The 16,322-nt window shown below is 41.8% G+C and overlaps 1 protein-coding gene across 1 annotated transcript in view; it reads left to right on the top strand.

The window, feature by feature from the left end:
• The first annotated feature begins 6,858 nt into the window (after positions 1–6,858).
• Klhl7 (kelch like family member 7) overlaps positions 6,859–16,322 on the top strand; it is a 53,376-nt gene continuing 43,912 nt past the window's right edge. The window contains exon 1 of the mRNA XM_050126601.1: positions 6,859–7,175. Coding sequence (XP_049982558.1) covers positions 7,056–7,175 — 120 coding nt within the window. The 5' untranslated portion in view covers positions 6,859–7,055. The remainder of the gene's footprint in view (positions 7,176–16,322) is intronic.

Here is a 16,322-nt window from a genome sequence, read left to right as displayed (position 1 = left end):
AGCCATTTGTCTTGCTCTATGTGACAGCAACCCCGAGGCTCAGCTGCAGCAGTAATGGCAACTGCATGGATAGTCATTGGACAAGACTGATCTTGGCAGTCTTCAGGCAGCTTGGGTTTCAGAAGGGAGTGTACCAGGAACTGTGGTCAGCTGCATCCGCAGCACATTCCAGATTCCCAGTGTGGAGGCAGCTCTGTGGAATTCTGTAGCCTTAAGAGGGCACATTGAGTTGGAGTTTGCCAAGAGCAAAAACATACTAGAGTAGGACAGACACTTGGAAGAGCATCAGAAACCAGGGACTTCTTGTGTTTGCTGGAGGAGGAAAACTCGGTAAAGCCCTGACTCCCTCCAGGCACGTCTGACACACTGAACTGGGTAGTAAAGGGAAGTGTGTCTGCTTAGGGTTACACAAGGACATCTTTCCCAGGTCACTCAATTCTTCTTTGACTCCGCTGGATCCTTTTCATTTCTTTAACGCGCATTCAATAATTTAATTTTGTTCATCTGTTTTCTTGCCCTTAGAGACCCAATCCTGCATTTTCAGTGACTTACTGGATGTTTTACACACATATGACCTCATGCTCAATTTGGCGGAAAGCTACCTCAACAAAGAATATGTACAAAACCAAGAAAGAAAAAATTCCAAAAGAAAAGGAGCAAAGACAAGCAGGCAACAACAACAACAACAACAACAAAACTACAAGTACACAATAAACATATGGAAAGATGTTCAACTTCATTAAGGATTTTAAAGTAATACTTAAAAAGATCATTCTTCTACTTATTCATATTGCTAGCTTTCCCATGCCCTCTGTTCCACTAGTGATACAGATTTTAAAAGCAAACAACAAAACCCATTTTAAAAATTAACCATAGGCTGGAGAGATGGCTCAGTGGTTAAGAGCACTGGCTTCTTTTCTAGAGGACCAGAGTTCGATTCCCAGAACTCACACACATCTTACAAACCTCCATGATTCTAGTTCCAGGATATATGACACCCTCTTCTGGCCTTTGTAGGCACAGAGCACACAGTAGCACACAGTCATACATGCAGACAAAGCACACATACACATAAAATAAAATTAAAACTTTTATGTAAAGTTAATTGCATCACATATGATCCCAGCAATTGAGAAGTTAAGCAGGAGAATTTCAAGTTTGAGGGGAGCTGGGCTACATAATAACACCCTGTTGTAAAATAAATACATAAATAAAACAAGCAAAAAAAAAAAGGAAAGAAAACTAACAAATTTAATGTTAACTACAACGTCTCCAAGCTTGTTACCAGCTTATCTGTGTTAGTTAAATTTTAAGATGTTTTTAACCAAGTACTAAGTAGGCCAAATAATGAAGTTTATGTCTCATATATGCAAAAGTCACCATGGCCTCATTTTTAACAACTTAGTTGAAGTATAAAGGGCATGCAATAAACTACAAACCCTTGAAATGTATGATTTGATTATTTTTGCCATGAATTGGCAAAACTATCATTATAGTCAAGATAATGAGCATTCGTCCCTCAAAATCCTTCCTTGTGCTCCTGGTTTAATCCTTCCTGTGAACTGTCTGTCATTGTCTACAGCCTGGGTCCCAAGAGTCTACTCATTTGTTTTCTGTCAAACGTTAAAGATGAGTTTGCATTGTCTAGAACCTGATTTAAACAGGAGGATGCTATGGGTGCTATTTTTGTCTGTATTCATATCATAATTTTCGTCTTCATCTACTTTCATAAGTGTCAGTAATTAATTCTTTTTTTATTGTTTCATGGTTTAAGTTGAGTATCCTTTGTCTAAAATGCTTGGGACTTGAAGTATTTCAGATCTGGGAATATCTGTGTGTATATTCATGTGCATGAGTTGGGTATAGGATCCAAGATTGAGACACAAAGTTAATTTACATTTTGTATACCTTGTATACATAGCTTGAAGGCAATTTTATACCATCTTTTGAATATTTTAATATTTAAGTATTTTAAAACTTTACACATAAAAATACAAGGTTTCAAGGTTTTTGGGAGGCAGGAAAAGGTTTATTTTATTTTAAGGTCCATCATCCCAGGAAGTTAGGGCAGGAATTCGGAGCAGGAACCTAGAGGCAGGAGTTGAGACAGAGGCTATGGAGGAGTGCTGCTTACAGGCTTACTTCCCATGGCTTGCTCAGTCTGTTTCCTTTTTCCTTTTTCCTTATTTTCTTTTTTGAAATTTTTTAAAACAATCTTTTTTATTTTACATACCAATCCCAATTCCCTCTCTCCCCTCTTTCCACTCTCCCCACTTTCTCCTCATCCCATCCCCTATCCACTCCTCAGAAAGGGTGAGGCCTCCCATGGGGAGTCTACAAAGTCAGTCACATCACATGAGGCAGGACCAAGGCCCTCTCCCCTGTATTTAGGCTGAGCAAGGTATCCCTCCTTCAGGAATGGGCTACAATAAGCCAGTTCTTGCACTAGGGATAAATACTGGTTCCACTGTCAATGGCCCCACAAACTGCCCAAACCACACAACTGTCACCCACATTCAGAGGGCCTCGTTCAGTCTTATGCAGGTTCCCCAGCTGTCAGTCCAGAGTCAGGGAGCTCCCACTAGCTTGGGTCAGCTGTTTCTGTGGGTTTCCCCGTTATGGTCTTGACCCCTTTGCTCATATCTTCGCTCCTCCCTCTCTATGACTGGACTCTAGGAGCTTAGCTGTGGATCTCTGCATTTGTTCTCATGAAGGTTCTATGAAGACAACTAAGGGAATTATCAATCTGATTACAGGAGAAGGACAATGAAGACATCCTCTCCACTATTGCTTACATTCTTAGCTGGTGTCATTGATTTCAAGGTATTTTATGTGTAGCTCAAGACAATTCTCTTTCTCCAGTGTGGTACAGAGAAGCCAAAATGTTGGACACTCCTAATAACAGACATTATGATGTCATGTTAGTGCTCAAAGAGTTTTGGATATTGCAGCATCTTGCATTTCAGATTTCCAGATTAAGATGCCCAATCTGCCTTCCATTGTATGAATGTATCATTTTTCTTAATCTCTTCACCTGGTGGACATTGAATTGTTTTCAATTTTAGGTGATTTTCTTTTTTTTCTTTTCTTTCTTTTTTATTTTTAATGTGCATTAGTGTTTTGGCATGGGAAGCTTCAGGTCTCCTAAAACTGGAGTTACAGACAGTTGCAAACTGCCATATGGGTGCTGGGAGTTGAACCAGGGTCCTCTGGAAGAGCAGTCAGTGCTCTTAAACACTGTGCCATCTCTCCAGGACCTTTAGGCTATTTTAAATAAAAGTTTGATGATTTTCATACAAGCCTCCTTTAGGACATATGTTTCTGTTTCCTTAGGGTAAACATCTAGAAGAATGGCCAGTTTTTATAGCAAGCCGACGGCCCAACGGTTTTCTAAGCAGGCATTGTTTCATATCCCCACTGCAGTATACAAGCTGAGCGCTTCCACAGCTTCACCAACACCTGATGTGGTCAGTCTCTCAAAGAGAGGAATATCCGAGGGGTATGAAATGGTATCTTATGGTATTGGGTGGTTTTGTGTGTCAAATTGGCAAAAGCTAGAGTCATCAGAGGAAGGAGCCTCAGCTGAGGAAATGCCTCCATGAGATCCAGCTGTAAGACATTGTCTCATTTAGTAATCAATGTGGGAGAGCCCAGCACAGCCCATGGTGGGTGGTGCCATTCCTGGGATGCCGGTTCTGGGCTCTATAAGAAAGCAGACTGAGCAAGCCATGGCAACCAAGCCAGGAAGCAGCTCCCCTCCATGGCCTGTGCATCAGCTCCTGGAGATCATGTCTCCAGGATCCTTTCTTGTTTGAGTTCCTGCCCTGACTTCCTTCAGTGATGAATAACAATGCTGAAGTGTAAGCCAAATAAACTCTTTCCTCCCCAACTTGCCTTTTAGTCATGGTATTTCATTTCAGAATAGAAACCATAACTAAGATATTTATTATGACTTTATTTTTCTTTCTCTCACGGCAAACAAATATGTATTTGTATATTCATATATTCCTAAATATAACCTATTCAGTCCCTATTATATTACTTGTGTATATATTTTCAGGGCTGACCACTTGACACTAGACAAAAGATTGGTGTGCTTTTCCTTGGGAGGAGCACTTCTCCCGCTCCCAGCTTTCTGGGCTGCCTGTAGTTCTTTGTGTGGGGTGAGGCCCACCTGGCACATTCTTTGGTGTCATCCTTGTTTAGCTCACATTTGGGCAGCCATGTTTTGGGGCTTTATGGGAAGAGCTTCTAATATTACTAGGAGACACACTCTTACAGAAAAGTCCTTGGTTCTCTAGTTCTTACAATTTTTAACCCCCTCTTCCACAATGTTCCCTGAGCCTTAGGTAGAGGAGCATTTTGTAGACGTATCCACTGGGACTGGGCTCCACAACCCTGCATATTGAATGGTTGTAGTTTTCTGTAGTGGTCTCCATTTTTTGCAAAGAGATGTTTCATTGATGAGGGTTAAGACTACACTTATCTGTGGATAAGGATAAGGATTTATAGATCTGAAGAGTTATTGTTGTTTAGTAAAGTAGTAGCTGTAGACTCTCCTCCAATACCCATGGTTTCAGTAGCACTGAGTAGTAGTTAACCAAGTTTCCATCACCAGGCATGGCACCCTCTTGTTGAGTAGGTCCTAAGTTAGACAGCGGTTGGTAACTACCAAGTTATGTGTGCCATTACTGCACCCATAGTACTATTGTGTCATGCTGTCATAGCTGGGTAGGACTGTTGCTTTCCTCCCTCCTTTGGAAGCTTGCATCATGCCTTCTGGTTCAATGAATGCTAGTCCTCAGGGATGGGGCATTCAGGGCAGTCCCAGCTCCAGGGCCTCTGGGTCGTATTTCTGAAGTGCATGGTGGGGGCAGGGTAACCAAGGACATCAGCAATAAGCTGTATGTTTTGAGAGTCTCCTAGACAGACCTGACCAACAGTTCAAAAGAGAATGTCACTTATTTTTATGAAATGTCTTGTTGACAGGATTATTTGCACAAAACAAGCTTAAGTCAGGTCAACTAAAGACAAGCCCTGAAATGGAGATTTATTAGATAAGCTAATAGGCAGGTCCAATCCTGAATGCTCTTCAGAAGCTGGCTTAGTGGTGCTTGGGGAGCAGGGCTCTTAACCTATCTTGCCTCATGCGCTGGCTTCTAGACTGGTGACGGCATTACTACCCTATTTGTTGGGTTATCAGTTTCTAAGGTTCCCACCAATCTGGCAAAGTTTAAATACCACATTTAATTGTTCTTACAGAGATCAAATCATTTTTCTTGAATAAACACTCCCTGGTGGCTCTAAGCCATTAGTTAATTTCTAGCATTCTAGAAAATTAATTTTGACAATTGTTCAGTGTTCTTGCTGGCATCATGGAGGGAGGCTTTCCAGGGGCCCTGCTCTGCCATTCTGGAAGGTGAGGTCATCCTTATGATTCATGTGCTGTGTTTTAATACAAGCATGGAAACTTTATTTCCTCAACTCTTGACTAGAGTGCCAAATCTCTGCCTTGTAGTTCCTGCATATTTATGATCTGAGCAGTTTGCCACACAACAGCTTCTGGCTTAGCCAAACTTGTTTCAAGCTTCCTCCAGTGAGCACTGCAAGGCACTGTGATAAGGTCTCCATCCAGCCCCACCTCTTTGGAATACATAAGGCTGGCAGTTGGCATATAGTCCCAATGAGACTCCTATATTAAGAGGACTGAGAAAACTTACTATATGGACTTCAGTGCGACCTGCAAATACTCCACTAGACACCAATAAAATGTATTCTCCACTTTATTGGTCCTTAGTTTCCCAAAATACCCATGGCTACTTTAACACACCCTGAAAATAAGAAGTATGTTAGAGGAGAAATTAGTGGAAAAAGACAATGTTCAAACTATTATAATTTAAATATTTGAATAATTTTACAAAACCAAATGATCATGTAAACACACTCCTAGGCCTCCAACCTTGAAAGTAGATCTTCTTAAGCTATAGACAATGAATTTTAAGCTAGTTAACCTCACAGAAATTTCACCCACTGCCCAGTGTCTCCTCTGACTTCTCCTAGGGCTTCAGCTTTGCTTTGTTCTCCTGTCTGCAGTCTCTACAGATTGCCTTTCTGCGCTAATTTATATACGTGCCCCAGACATGAGTGGCGGGGTCCCTCATTCCCACTCCTAGGCGAATTGCAAAGCAGCAAATTACCAAGATCCCTCCATTCAGAGCCCACAGAAAATTTGGTGCCCTATAACCAAATTTGCCAGTTGGCTTTATTTGTTGGTGCTCAACCTTGATCCAACAGCCAAGGCTGGCAGAGATCAAGCCCGACAGATCAAGAACAGCCTTAGCAATCCACACTACAAATGGATATGAGGTGGATAGTTAAAGGAAAAGGAGAGACCCACCTGCCTGATCTGTTTTAATGAGAGTCAACAAGCAGGCACGTCATGCTAAGAGGCATCGATAGGACCGTGCTACTGCTTTCTGAATCCCAAATCTTGTGCTCGGGATAAACAAGCTTTTGCCTTGCAGTATGCAGATTTCTTTAATCATTTAATAGTTACTGGGAGCCTACAATCTGCCACACTCGACGCTGCAGTGAAGAACTGACCCTGTTCTCTAGGAGGTTACACCATTGTTCTATTATACAATCACCCAAAATAGATCATCACGACATCTAAGCCTGGGGGCTCTGCCTTTGACAGAAGAAAGGTACGTGCGACCATGGATGAGACCGTTGCAACAGCCACTCCGTGGCCCAAGTATAAAGTGGCCGAACCCACGGCTCTGCATGACACAGCCGGTTGCTAGGGCGACGCGCGGCCGTGACGCACTGCCCCGCCCCCTACTCCTTAGCGTCCCGCCCCCTCATTCCCGGCCTGGTGCGCAAACTCGCGATTCCCTTCAGCTGCAACCGTGGCGGAGCTGTCTTCACCCGGCCAGCGATTATTTGAGGAGCGCCGTCCTCCCTCGGCGTTCCCGCAGGCCCCAGCGCCCCGCAATCGACGCCGTATTCCAGACCGTCGCCTGTGGCGGGCAAACCCTCGCGGCTTCAAGAAGACGATGGCTACCTCCGGCGTGGAGAAGAGTAGCAAGAAGAAGACCGAGAAGAAGCTTGCGGCTCGGGAAGAAGCCAAGCTGCTCGCGGGGTTCATGGGCGTCATGAACAACATGAGAAAGCAGGTGCGGGTTGTGCGGGGCCGCGGGGCCGCGGGGCGGGGTCGGGCGGCGGGGCCTGTTGCCTTGGCCTACTCCGCCACGGGGCTTCCAAGGCCCACTCTGCGGGGACAACGGAGGCGGGCGGTGGGCCTCAGAGGCCGTTGTGTAACCGGTCTACTCTGGTTCTCTGAAGCCGGGAGCCTGGGGTTTGCGGGTGGTTGTGGTGCAGTGAGATGGAGGCCCTGCCTCCGGTGTCACCCAGGTCGCACTCCTTGACAAATCCTCCCACACCTTCTATTTTAGAGAAAAAACAGGTACCGGTAAATAACCGGTTTCTGTGGGCTCTGGACACGGCTGTTACCAAGAGTGTCTCTTTGTTCTGTCTCTGATATGAGATGTATTCGTGTAACTGCAGCATGTCGTCGTCGAACGGTGGCTTAGGAAAAGCACGTTTTAAGGGCGAGACGGTAGACAGGTTTTTTTTTTATTTATTCACTAGATTTTAACCGTTAATAGACCGGTAAGCATGGGAGTGCGTTCCCTGAGCTTTTACTTGGTAGAGAACACACATGGAAAGAGGTTCTAGGGATGTCTCAGTTTGTTGACGCCGATTCTGTTTTTCAAGAGGACAAAGCACAGCGTAAGCCTGAGTGATTGAAAAACCTAATTCGCCTTTCTGGCGCTTTTGCTGCCAGTCTAGAACATCAGAAGAATTTCTGATCTGCTTAGGAAGGTGTCAGCTCCTGACGTCTTTAAGAGAACGCTGGTTGCAGCAATCTTGTCTTTGTTCACCAGCTGGCACAGTGCTCCGGCGCAGTAGATACTGTTCTCCAATGCGTAGCTCTTTCCTGGCTTTTATGCTGAAGTAGCTGTGAATGGTTGACTTCATTATTCAATATGTATCTCCTTTCATATTCGTGTCTTGTAACCTTTTTGTGGTGTACAGTATTGATGATTTGGGATTGCAGGTGTCTTTGTGTGCTTGTGGTGGTAATGAGTAATTAAATCAAGCTCACTGTGCTTCAACTTGTTTAAACTCATCTCGTATACTCCCGCTCCCCCAAACCTTGTCGTCCGTGGACTGCGGCGTTGGAAAGCATTACCTCATTCCTTAAATAGATAGGCTGCAACATCAGATGGTAAGCTTGTCTGAGCCTAAACATACGTTTAGCGATTATAAAATTGGTTCATATATAGTCTTAGACTTAGCTTTAGACTACTGTCACGTCAATTTGTTTTGTTGTTAATATGGAAACGAAATTAGAGTTACTTAGAAATCACTGTTCTGCTCCTGAGAACAAAGAGGAATGTGGCTTCTTGGTGAGCATCCAGAGATCTTACCATTTCACTGTGGTTGGTCTGCCTGATTTTTTTTTAATCACTGACTTAGGTGTATTTCAGACTCCTCTAGCATTTTTATCAACTTGGTGGGTTCCTCCATTTTTAAAAGATGCATAGTATGATTTTGTATGATTTACATTGTCTGTTTAGTTTTATTAGGATATTACAAATTCATGTAGCAATTTAATCACCTTAATGGATTCCTGCTGTGTCTTTGTCTTAGTTAGGATTTTATGCCAAGTTCTGGTACTTGCTGGGGCTAGAACATGAACCCCTTGTTCTAGTATATTTTCACCAGGGTTCTGTTTGCCGTAGTTTTCTTTCACTGCCTAAGCTTGTCCGCTCTGGCGTTGAACTCAGAGATCTTCCTGCCTCAGCCCCCTAAGTGCCGTAGTTAAAGCTGTGTAGCACCAAGCCTTGCCCTTGACTTTTCCTTTCTCTTTTCTCTAATTCATTTTCTGGAGTTGGAAGCTTAGTTGGGTGGGGTTTTGCCCTCAGGTCACTGTTTTCTCCATTTCATTTAGGAGCAGGCTTTTAACTTTTTATTTCCTTGACCACAAGGATCATTACAATTCCTGGTGTTCCTTTTCTCCTTAAACTGTACATTTTGTAGTTTAACTTGCTCAGCTTCCCCTTTTCATTACAGCATAAAACTGGCCACTAGTAATCACACAACACAGTCGGTACTAGACTCTTTTGAAATCCCTGCCAAAACTGTTAATTAATAACTTTTCAATTAAGCCTCAGGCAGACTTTTTGAACAAGGGCAGCAACATTCTTCACCAAAATATGATAAGAATGGTCTCTAGGACATGAGGCAAGCAGATCTATATGAATTTCGGGCCATTCTGGTCTACATAGCGAACCCTAGATCTGCAAAGGCTATGAAGTGAGACCCTGATACAAAAACATAAAAAAGAAAAGGAATTTTTTTCCTAAAACTTTTGGGGAAGTAGGGAGGACCTTGAAGGAATTAGGAGGAAAAACATCATCAAAACCACATTGAGTAAAATTCTCAAAGAATAAGTAAAAACACTTTTTAAAACAATACTGCTTTCTGCATTTTTTATATATCTTAAGGTGTGTGTATGCTTGTGTTTGTATTGGGAAATCCCAAGGAGGGGAGTTACTAAGTTATTATAGAGAACCTAACACGTTCAATTTTAACACATAGCTCTCAAGTTTTTCAACACGATTTTACCATATTTATACTTCTAACAGGGTGGTATTGTTGACATTTGTTATTTTACCTCTTCTAATTATAGTGGCAGTTTGATTGTCACTTGATTTTTTTCATTTGGGGATGAGTACTATACATACACAATGACTTAATCTCTTCACTTTGATCATTTTTAATCCTCTATGTTAACATACTAGTAATAGATTCTTTCTAACTACAAGTTCTTGGCCAAGTTTACTATATAGTTCATGAGTTCCCTCTTGTTGAAGCAGGCCCTAAATCTGACATAAATCTGATGAAAAACAACTTAAAAAAGAAAAGGTTTATTTATGCGTATGATTTTAGTGGGATGGCATCCGTTATGGTAGGAAAGACATGGCAACATCAGGGGGAAAAACATGTGGCAGGAGCAGGAAATGGTCAAATATATATTTTAAATTTTATTTTTATTTATTTATTTTGGTTTTTTGAGACAGGGTTTCTCTATAGTCCTTACTGTCCTGCAAGTCCCTCTGTAGACCAGGCTGGCCTCGAACTCAGAGCTCCACCTGCCTCTGTCTCCCAAATGCTGGTATTAAAGGTGTGTGCTGCCACCACCACCACCCAACCAATTATATTTTCAACTATGCACAGGAAAGAGAAAAGTAAGGAGAATAGGAAGTGGGGCTATACTGTACCTCAAGTCCATCTTAGTGACATACTTCCTCCAGTTACCTCCCCTAACTGGGGACCAGGTGTTAAAAATATATGAGCCTATTTCTCATTCAAACCACCACACACCCTGAGTCATTGGTGGGCAATCTTGCTGGGAAAGACTATTGGTGCCTTTTCTCTCCCAGCAGCTTGCTTGTAGCACTATGAAAATTGACCATCAAAAAGGAGGCTTCCAGTTTGATACCAGCTTGCTTTCTTCGAGTTCTGTGAACCAAGCAGTATCTTCAGCATTAGCATCTTATCCCCAAGTTCTGGTGGGCAACCAAGTGCAGTGGCTATAGTCTTATTGTTCTGATGGGAGCCTCTTAGACTCCTTGACCAACAACTCTAAGGGAGGTAGGTATCCCACACCCGAGACTGGGTTTTTTATACAGTAGTCATGGTTTCTGGAAGGAGCATTATCTGTAGGATAATGCTAATTAAACTATTTTTTAGTTTAGTATATATATTTTCTTAAATTCTTTCACTCTAATACAGTGTCATCCTTGAAAGTGAGGAATGTTTATTGTCGATAAGAAGATGGATCTTATTTCTTAATCCATTCAGATAGCTTGTCTTTTAGTTGGTGAATTGACACCATTAATGTTTGAAGTTATTATAAAGAAATGTATGTTGATTGATATCTTTTTATTACACTTTTTATTTTATTTTTTAATTTTTAAAATTGGGGGGGGGATGAGACAGGGTTTCTCTGTAGCTTTGAAGCCTGTCCTGGAACTAGCTCTTGTAGACCAGGCTGGTCTCGAACTCACAGAGATCCGCCTGCCTCTGCCTCCCGAGTGCTGGGATTAAAGGCGTGCACCACCACCACCCTGTTTTACTTTATTTTTTTTTAACAATCTTTTTAATTTTACATACCAATTCTGGTTCACTCTCCCTCCACTCCCACTCCCCCTACTTTCCCCCCACCCCACTTCTCATCCATTTCTCAGAGAAGGTGACTCCCATGGGGAGTCAACAGAGTCTGTCACATCACTTGAGACAGGACCAAGGCCCTCCTCTCTGTTATCTAGACTGAGCAAGGTATCCTTTCATAGGCAATGGGCTCCAAAAAGCTAGTTCGTGCACTAGCGATAAATACTGCTTTCACAGCAGTGGCCCCCAAAACTGCCCAAGCCACATTTGTGTTCTTAGTCCTACTTTGTATCTGAATTATCACTGTCAGTTGTTTTCCTCCAGAAGCCTCTTGGTTATGCTTATTCTTTTCAGTGCTAAGTATTTCTTCCAGTATTTTCTGTAGTGCTGGTTTGGACATGAATTTCTTTGGACTATTTATATCATGGAAAGTTTTTCTTTCTCCTTGAACTGTGACAGTTTTGCTGAGTAAATTAGTCTAGCTTGGCATTGATGCTCTTTTAGGATATTATTCCAAATTCCTCATAGCTTCTCAAGTCTCCATTGAGAAATCATCTGTTGTTCTAATGGGCTTGCCCATGTACGTGACTTGAGACTCCTCTTGCAGCTTGCAGCAGTCCTTTGTTCTGTATATTTAGTGTTCTAACTATAATATGGTGTAGGAAGTTTTTCTGGTCCTGTCTGTGTTCTGCATGCTTCTTGTATCTAAATGCATCTCCTTTAGTTTTAGGGCGTTTTGTTTGTTTGTTGGTCCCCCCTCCCCCGCATATTTCTATTGAAGATCTGTTTTGTACCTGCAATCTGGAATTATTTTAATTTGTCTGTGCTTATGATTCATAGATTTGATCTTTCATGATGTCCCAAAGCTCCTTCACAATTCATTCTTGGGGGGTTTGTTGTTGTTTTAGTGTTTGGGTGGTTTTTGTTTTTTAACTTAACCATTTCCTTGTTCCCATCCTTAGCCTCTGCGTTTCTGTTGGCATACTGCCCTTTGAGCTTCTGTAAGAGTTCTATTTGCCCACCTTGTTCTCACATCTAGATGTTTGTCATCTAAGTGAGTATGTGTTGGCAAGGCTTTCCACTGAGTTTTCTGACAGGGCTGTTGAGTTTTTTTCCCCCTCATCTTCATTTCAACTTGGATTTTCTTCAGTGTTTCAAATTCTTTGTTGAATTCACCTTTTATATCCCAAATTGTCTTCATTATTTCAATCTGTTGTTTGTGTTTCAGGCTCAAAGAGTTTATTGCTGACCTCTTCACGTTCATTCAGGTGTTTTGTTCTCCTCACTAAACTCTCGGACCGTGTTTATATTGATCATTGTTTTCAACCCTGTCTTGAGATTCTTTTGGGTTGTTCTCTTTGGGGGACTATTACTGTAGGATGGATGGACTTGGAGGTGGGGCACACATGCTCTTGGTTTTTGTATTGGGACCTGGGCATCTGGAGTAAGGTTGTTGATTGTATGTTTGATAGGCATTTTTATCCAGTTGTATTGAGAAGGAGTTTGTTTCTGTTCCATTTTTACTGGTTTCAGATTAGGTAGAAGTACAAAGCTGCTCAGTGCGCTAAGTTGTAACGGGGGAGGCTGTGGTGATTCTGACTCTGGCTGCTGAGATACACTGGAGTCAAGGTGGTTGTGTGAATGCTTGGCAGGGAGGAACCAAACTGTCCTGTGAATAGTTGTTTGGGGAACGTACTGTTGCAGTTGGCATGGGTAGGGGGTGGGCAGAATCAGGGGGACTTAATGCCAGCACCGTGGGTAAGGCTGCTACTGAGACTGAGTCCAGGGAAAAGTTACACAGTGGATGAAGGGAGGGTCTGTGGGGATTTAATAAATAGTAGAAACCCTCAAGTGATGCTCAGGCAGGGACTAAGTCCTGGTAAAAAAAAGCAACATGGGGAACAAAGAGAGAGGGCCTACCAGATTTATCAACTGAACCTGAATCATTGCATCTTTAGCCTCATAGGTTTTATCCTCATGGGTTCCACAGATGTATCACGTCTTGCCTGTAAAACAAGCATCGTAACAGCACTAGGTTCTGCCACCAGCTGGAGTAGTAACCAGGCACCCATACACTATTGCTGCCATGATTTTGGAATACCTGGATGACTAAGCAGTGAAATGAATCTTGGGGAAAACAACTTTTAGGCAGCCTGTGGGAAGGTGTTTTGGAGATACTCTTTTCTTAAGAGGAAGTCTTTCGAATGAATTGAAGCCTTTGAATCTGAAATGGCTGGAGTCAAGGCATCTTTCCTTTTGTCCTGATGCAAAGTCCTTACTTGCTTCTTAATAGCTCTAACTTTGCAAAAACCATGCCTTCTTGACCCCAACTTTATACAGACTTTTCTGACCGAATTGCAAATTTCTGCTTATTTTTACTGTAACCTGGATAAAGTAACCTGCCTCCCTGTTCCACATTCTGAATGCTGAGCTACCCTGAAACTTCCTCTGCTAGATTAAATTCAGGTTTCTAGAAGGATTCAGATCATGAACAAAATACAGACATCATCTTTGCCATGTGCTAACACAGAATCCTTGTTCCCATCCTTAGCCTCTGCATTTCTGTTGGCATCCTGCCCTTTGAGCTTCTATGAGAGTTAAGCATTATTAAATTCTAGGGCTTCTCCAGTCTCTTCCAGATTTTCCATGTAGTAGTTCCAAAGGTCCCTGGACCATACATTCAGGTTAGCTACAACTTACCCACTCCTTGTTTTAGTTTCCTGTGTTGCTGCTTTGTTGTTTTCATAGCTGGGATAAAATACCTGAACAAAGCAACTTAAGGAAGGAAAGATTTTACTTGGGATCTGGGCTTGAGAGTGTTGAGTCCATGATTGGCTGGTCCTGCATGTGACACAGGTGGCATAGACAGGACACAGACAGGAAGAGACCAAGGACAAGATTATTCCCCACCCCTACCCCAAAAAGAGGACTTGCCTCCAGTGGCCTACTTTTACCTTGGCCTTATTTCTAAAATTTTCAGCTAATCTCCTAAAATAGTGGTGCCATTTACAACCAGGCTTTCCATACATGGACCTTTTGGAGGTAAATTTCATGTCTAAGCCATAATGTTGTCTATTTTTGAGGCTTCGGCTTCTTTGATACTGACTTCTGAAAAGTTAAATTCTTCGTCCATCTTTGTTCAACATCTTTAACTTCTTTTATTCTGTTGGCTTCTTGCTGTCAGTATTTAAACATCTTTTAACTTCTTCATTTTTAATCAACCAGCAAGCATTACCATTCTCAACTTTAACATTCCTCTCGAAATAACTCTTTTTACTATTGAACCCCAAAGTTGAGTAAGTTCTGCCCATATGAGTACACAATTCATATGTTGTCCTGGTGCGGTTTGACTTCCTAACTCATTTATCCAAATGGGTATTTACTGAGAGCCTATTATGTACCAGAAATACTGCTAGGATTACAAAAGTAAACAAAGCCTGGCAGGCCCTTTTCCTGTACAGTTTACAGTCTAGCTAGGAAAGAGATATTCATTAGTTAAGAGCTACACAGATAAACGTAAAATTGCAATAGTGGTGGGTATTAAGGAGAAGACAGTAGTATATTGACTCAGGAAAGTTTCTCTAAGCAACTGGTAATGAAGAACTAGCATAAGAGTGTTTCCCAGGCAGAGGAGAAGGCCTCTCACCAGAGACAACATGCTTACACTGGAGAACTACTTTACTTGAAAATGGTGCATGCCAGGCATTGGTTAAAGTCCAGTTTGACTGGAGGAGTGAACATGGTGTGGGATGAAACTGATGGAGTAGCCAGGGGCTTGCTTGTGTGCTGCTTCATCAAGTTAGAATTTGCCCTTATTTAAAACCTGTTTTTCTTTGGAAAAAGTTTTTTATTGGTTTGATTGTTTATTACAGTTTTATTGGAAGTCTCTCTGTAGACCAGAACTCAGAGATCCACCTGCCTCCTTCTCCGAATGCTGGAATTAAAGGTGTGTGCCACGACACCCAGCCTACAATCTTTTTCTTTATGTGAGTGAAAATAAATGATGTGAATTAAAATAGATCTCAGAGTGTTTGCTGTCAGACTGAATTGTGAGCCGACCTCAGTGTGATGACTTCCATGTGTGGTTATGATAACCAAAATAAGATAACTTAAAATAGGACCAGACATCTAAGTAAATGTTAGTTGTTTTGTTACCCTTTGTAGTAGATTGGAACTTAGGGGATTTAATACAAAGTCTGACTTTTAACATTCTGGAATGTGTAACTAGATAAAAATCAAAATATTGGAGCAAGACTTATAATTTGTATCTTCAGATATATTTCTTTTGGGTTGTCAATAAGATGATCAGCTGATGGGTCTGGGTGGTTGTAGCTTAGAAATGTGAATTTATTTATGTATACAATGTTCTACCTGCATGTGTGACTGCATAGCTTAAGAGGGCACCAGATCTCATTGTAGATACTTGTGAGCCTTCCTGTGGTTGCTGGGAATTGAACTCGGGTCCTCTGCAAGAGCAGCCAGTGCTCTTAAACTCTGAGCCATCTATCTCTCTTACCCCTGGAAGTGTTAATTTAATCAGTTCTGTCTACAGAAGATAACTTCTTCATTGATGCTATGGCAACTTAAGAATCTAGGATGAAGGTAAGGAATGAGCCATGAAGATGCAAAAAAGCAGTGTCCAGAAGAGAGGAGAAATATAAGAATTTTGAAAAATCAAGGATTAAATTGTTTCAAAAGGAGGACCTCATTTTAAAGCCAATGAAAAGTCAGAAGCAGATTAGATATAGCTACATAAGCTTATTGACTCAATATTTTGTTAGAGGGACAGATGGGAATCAGATTAGTGTAAGCTGTAGTATGTAAGATATGAGAAAATTAAAACAGCTGGTCTTGAGAAATTTGGCTCTGAAGAAAGCACAAGAGTCAAGTGAAGGTTGCTTGGCTTTGTTTAAATGGGAGGAAAATCAATGTGTTTAAAAAGGAATTGCAAACTGGATAAGGTGACTCATGCCTGTAATCCCAAAATGCAGGATGCTCATAATTAACTGATGGCCTGAACTGCATAACTACAGGGAAACCCTCTGAGATGAAACAGAAACCAAACCAAAGGCAACAAAACC

This window comes from Alexandromys fortis, unplaced genomic scaffold (genome assembly GCF_014885135.2).
Source record: "Alexandromys fortis isolate MF-2015 unplaced genomic scaffold, M_Fortis_MF-2015_v1.1 scaffold_245, whole genome shotgun sequence".
Lineage (NCBI taxonomy): Eukaryota > Metazoa > Chordata > Mammalia > Rodentia > Cricetidae > Alexandromys > Alexandromys fortis.
This window is presented reverse-complemented; position numbering and strand designations above follow the sequence as displayed.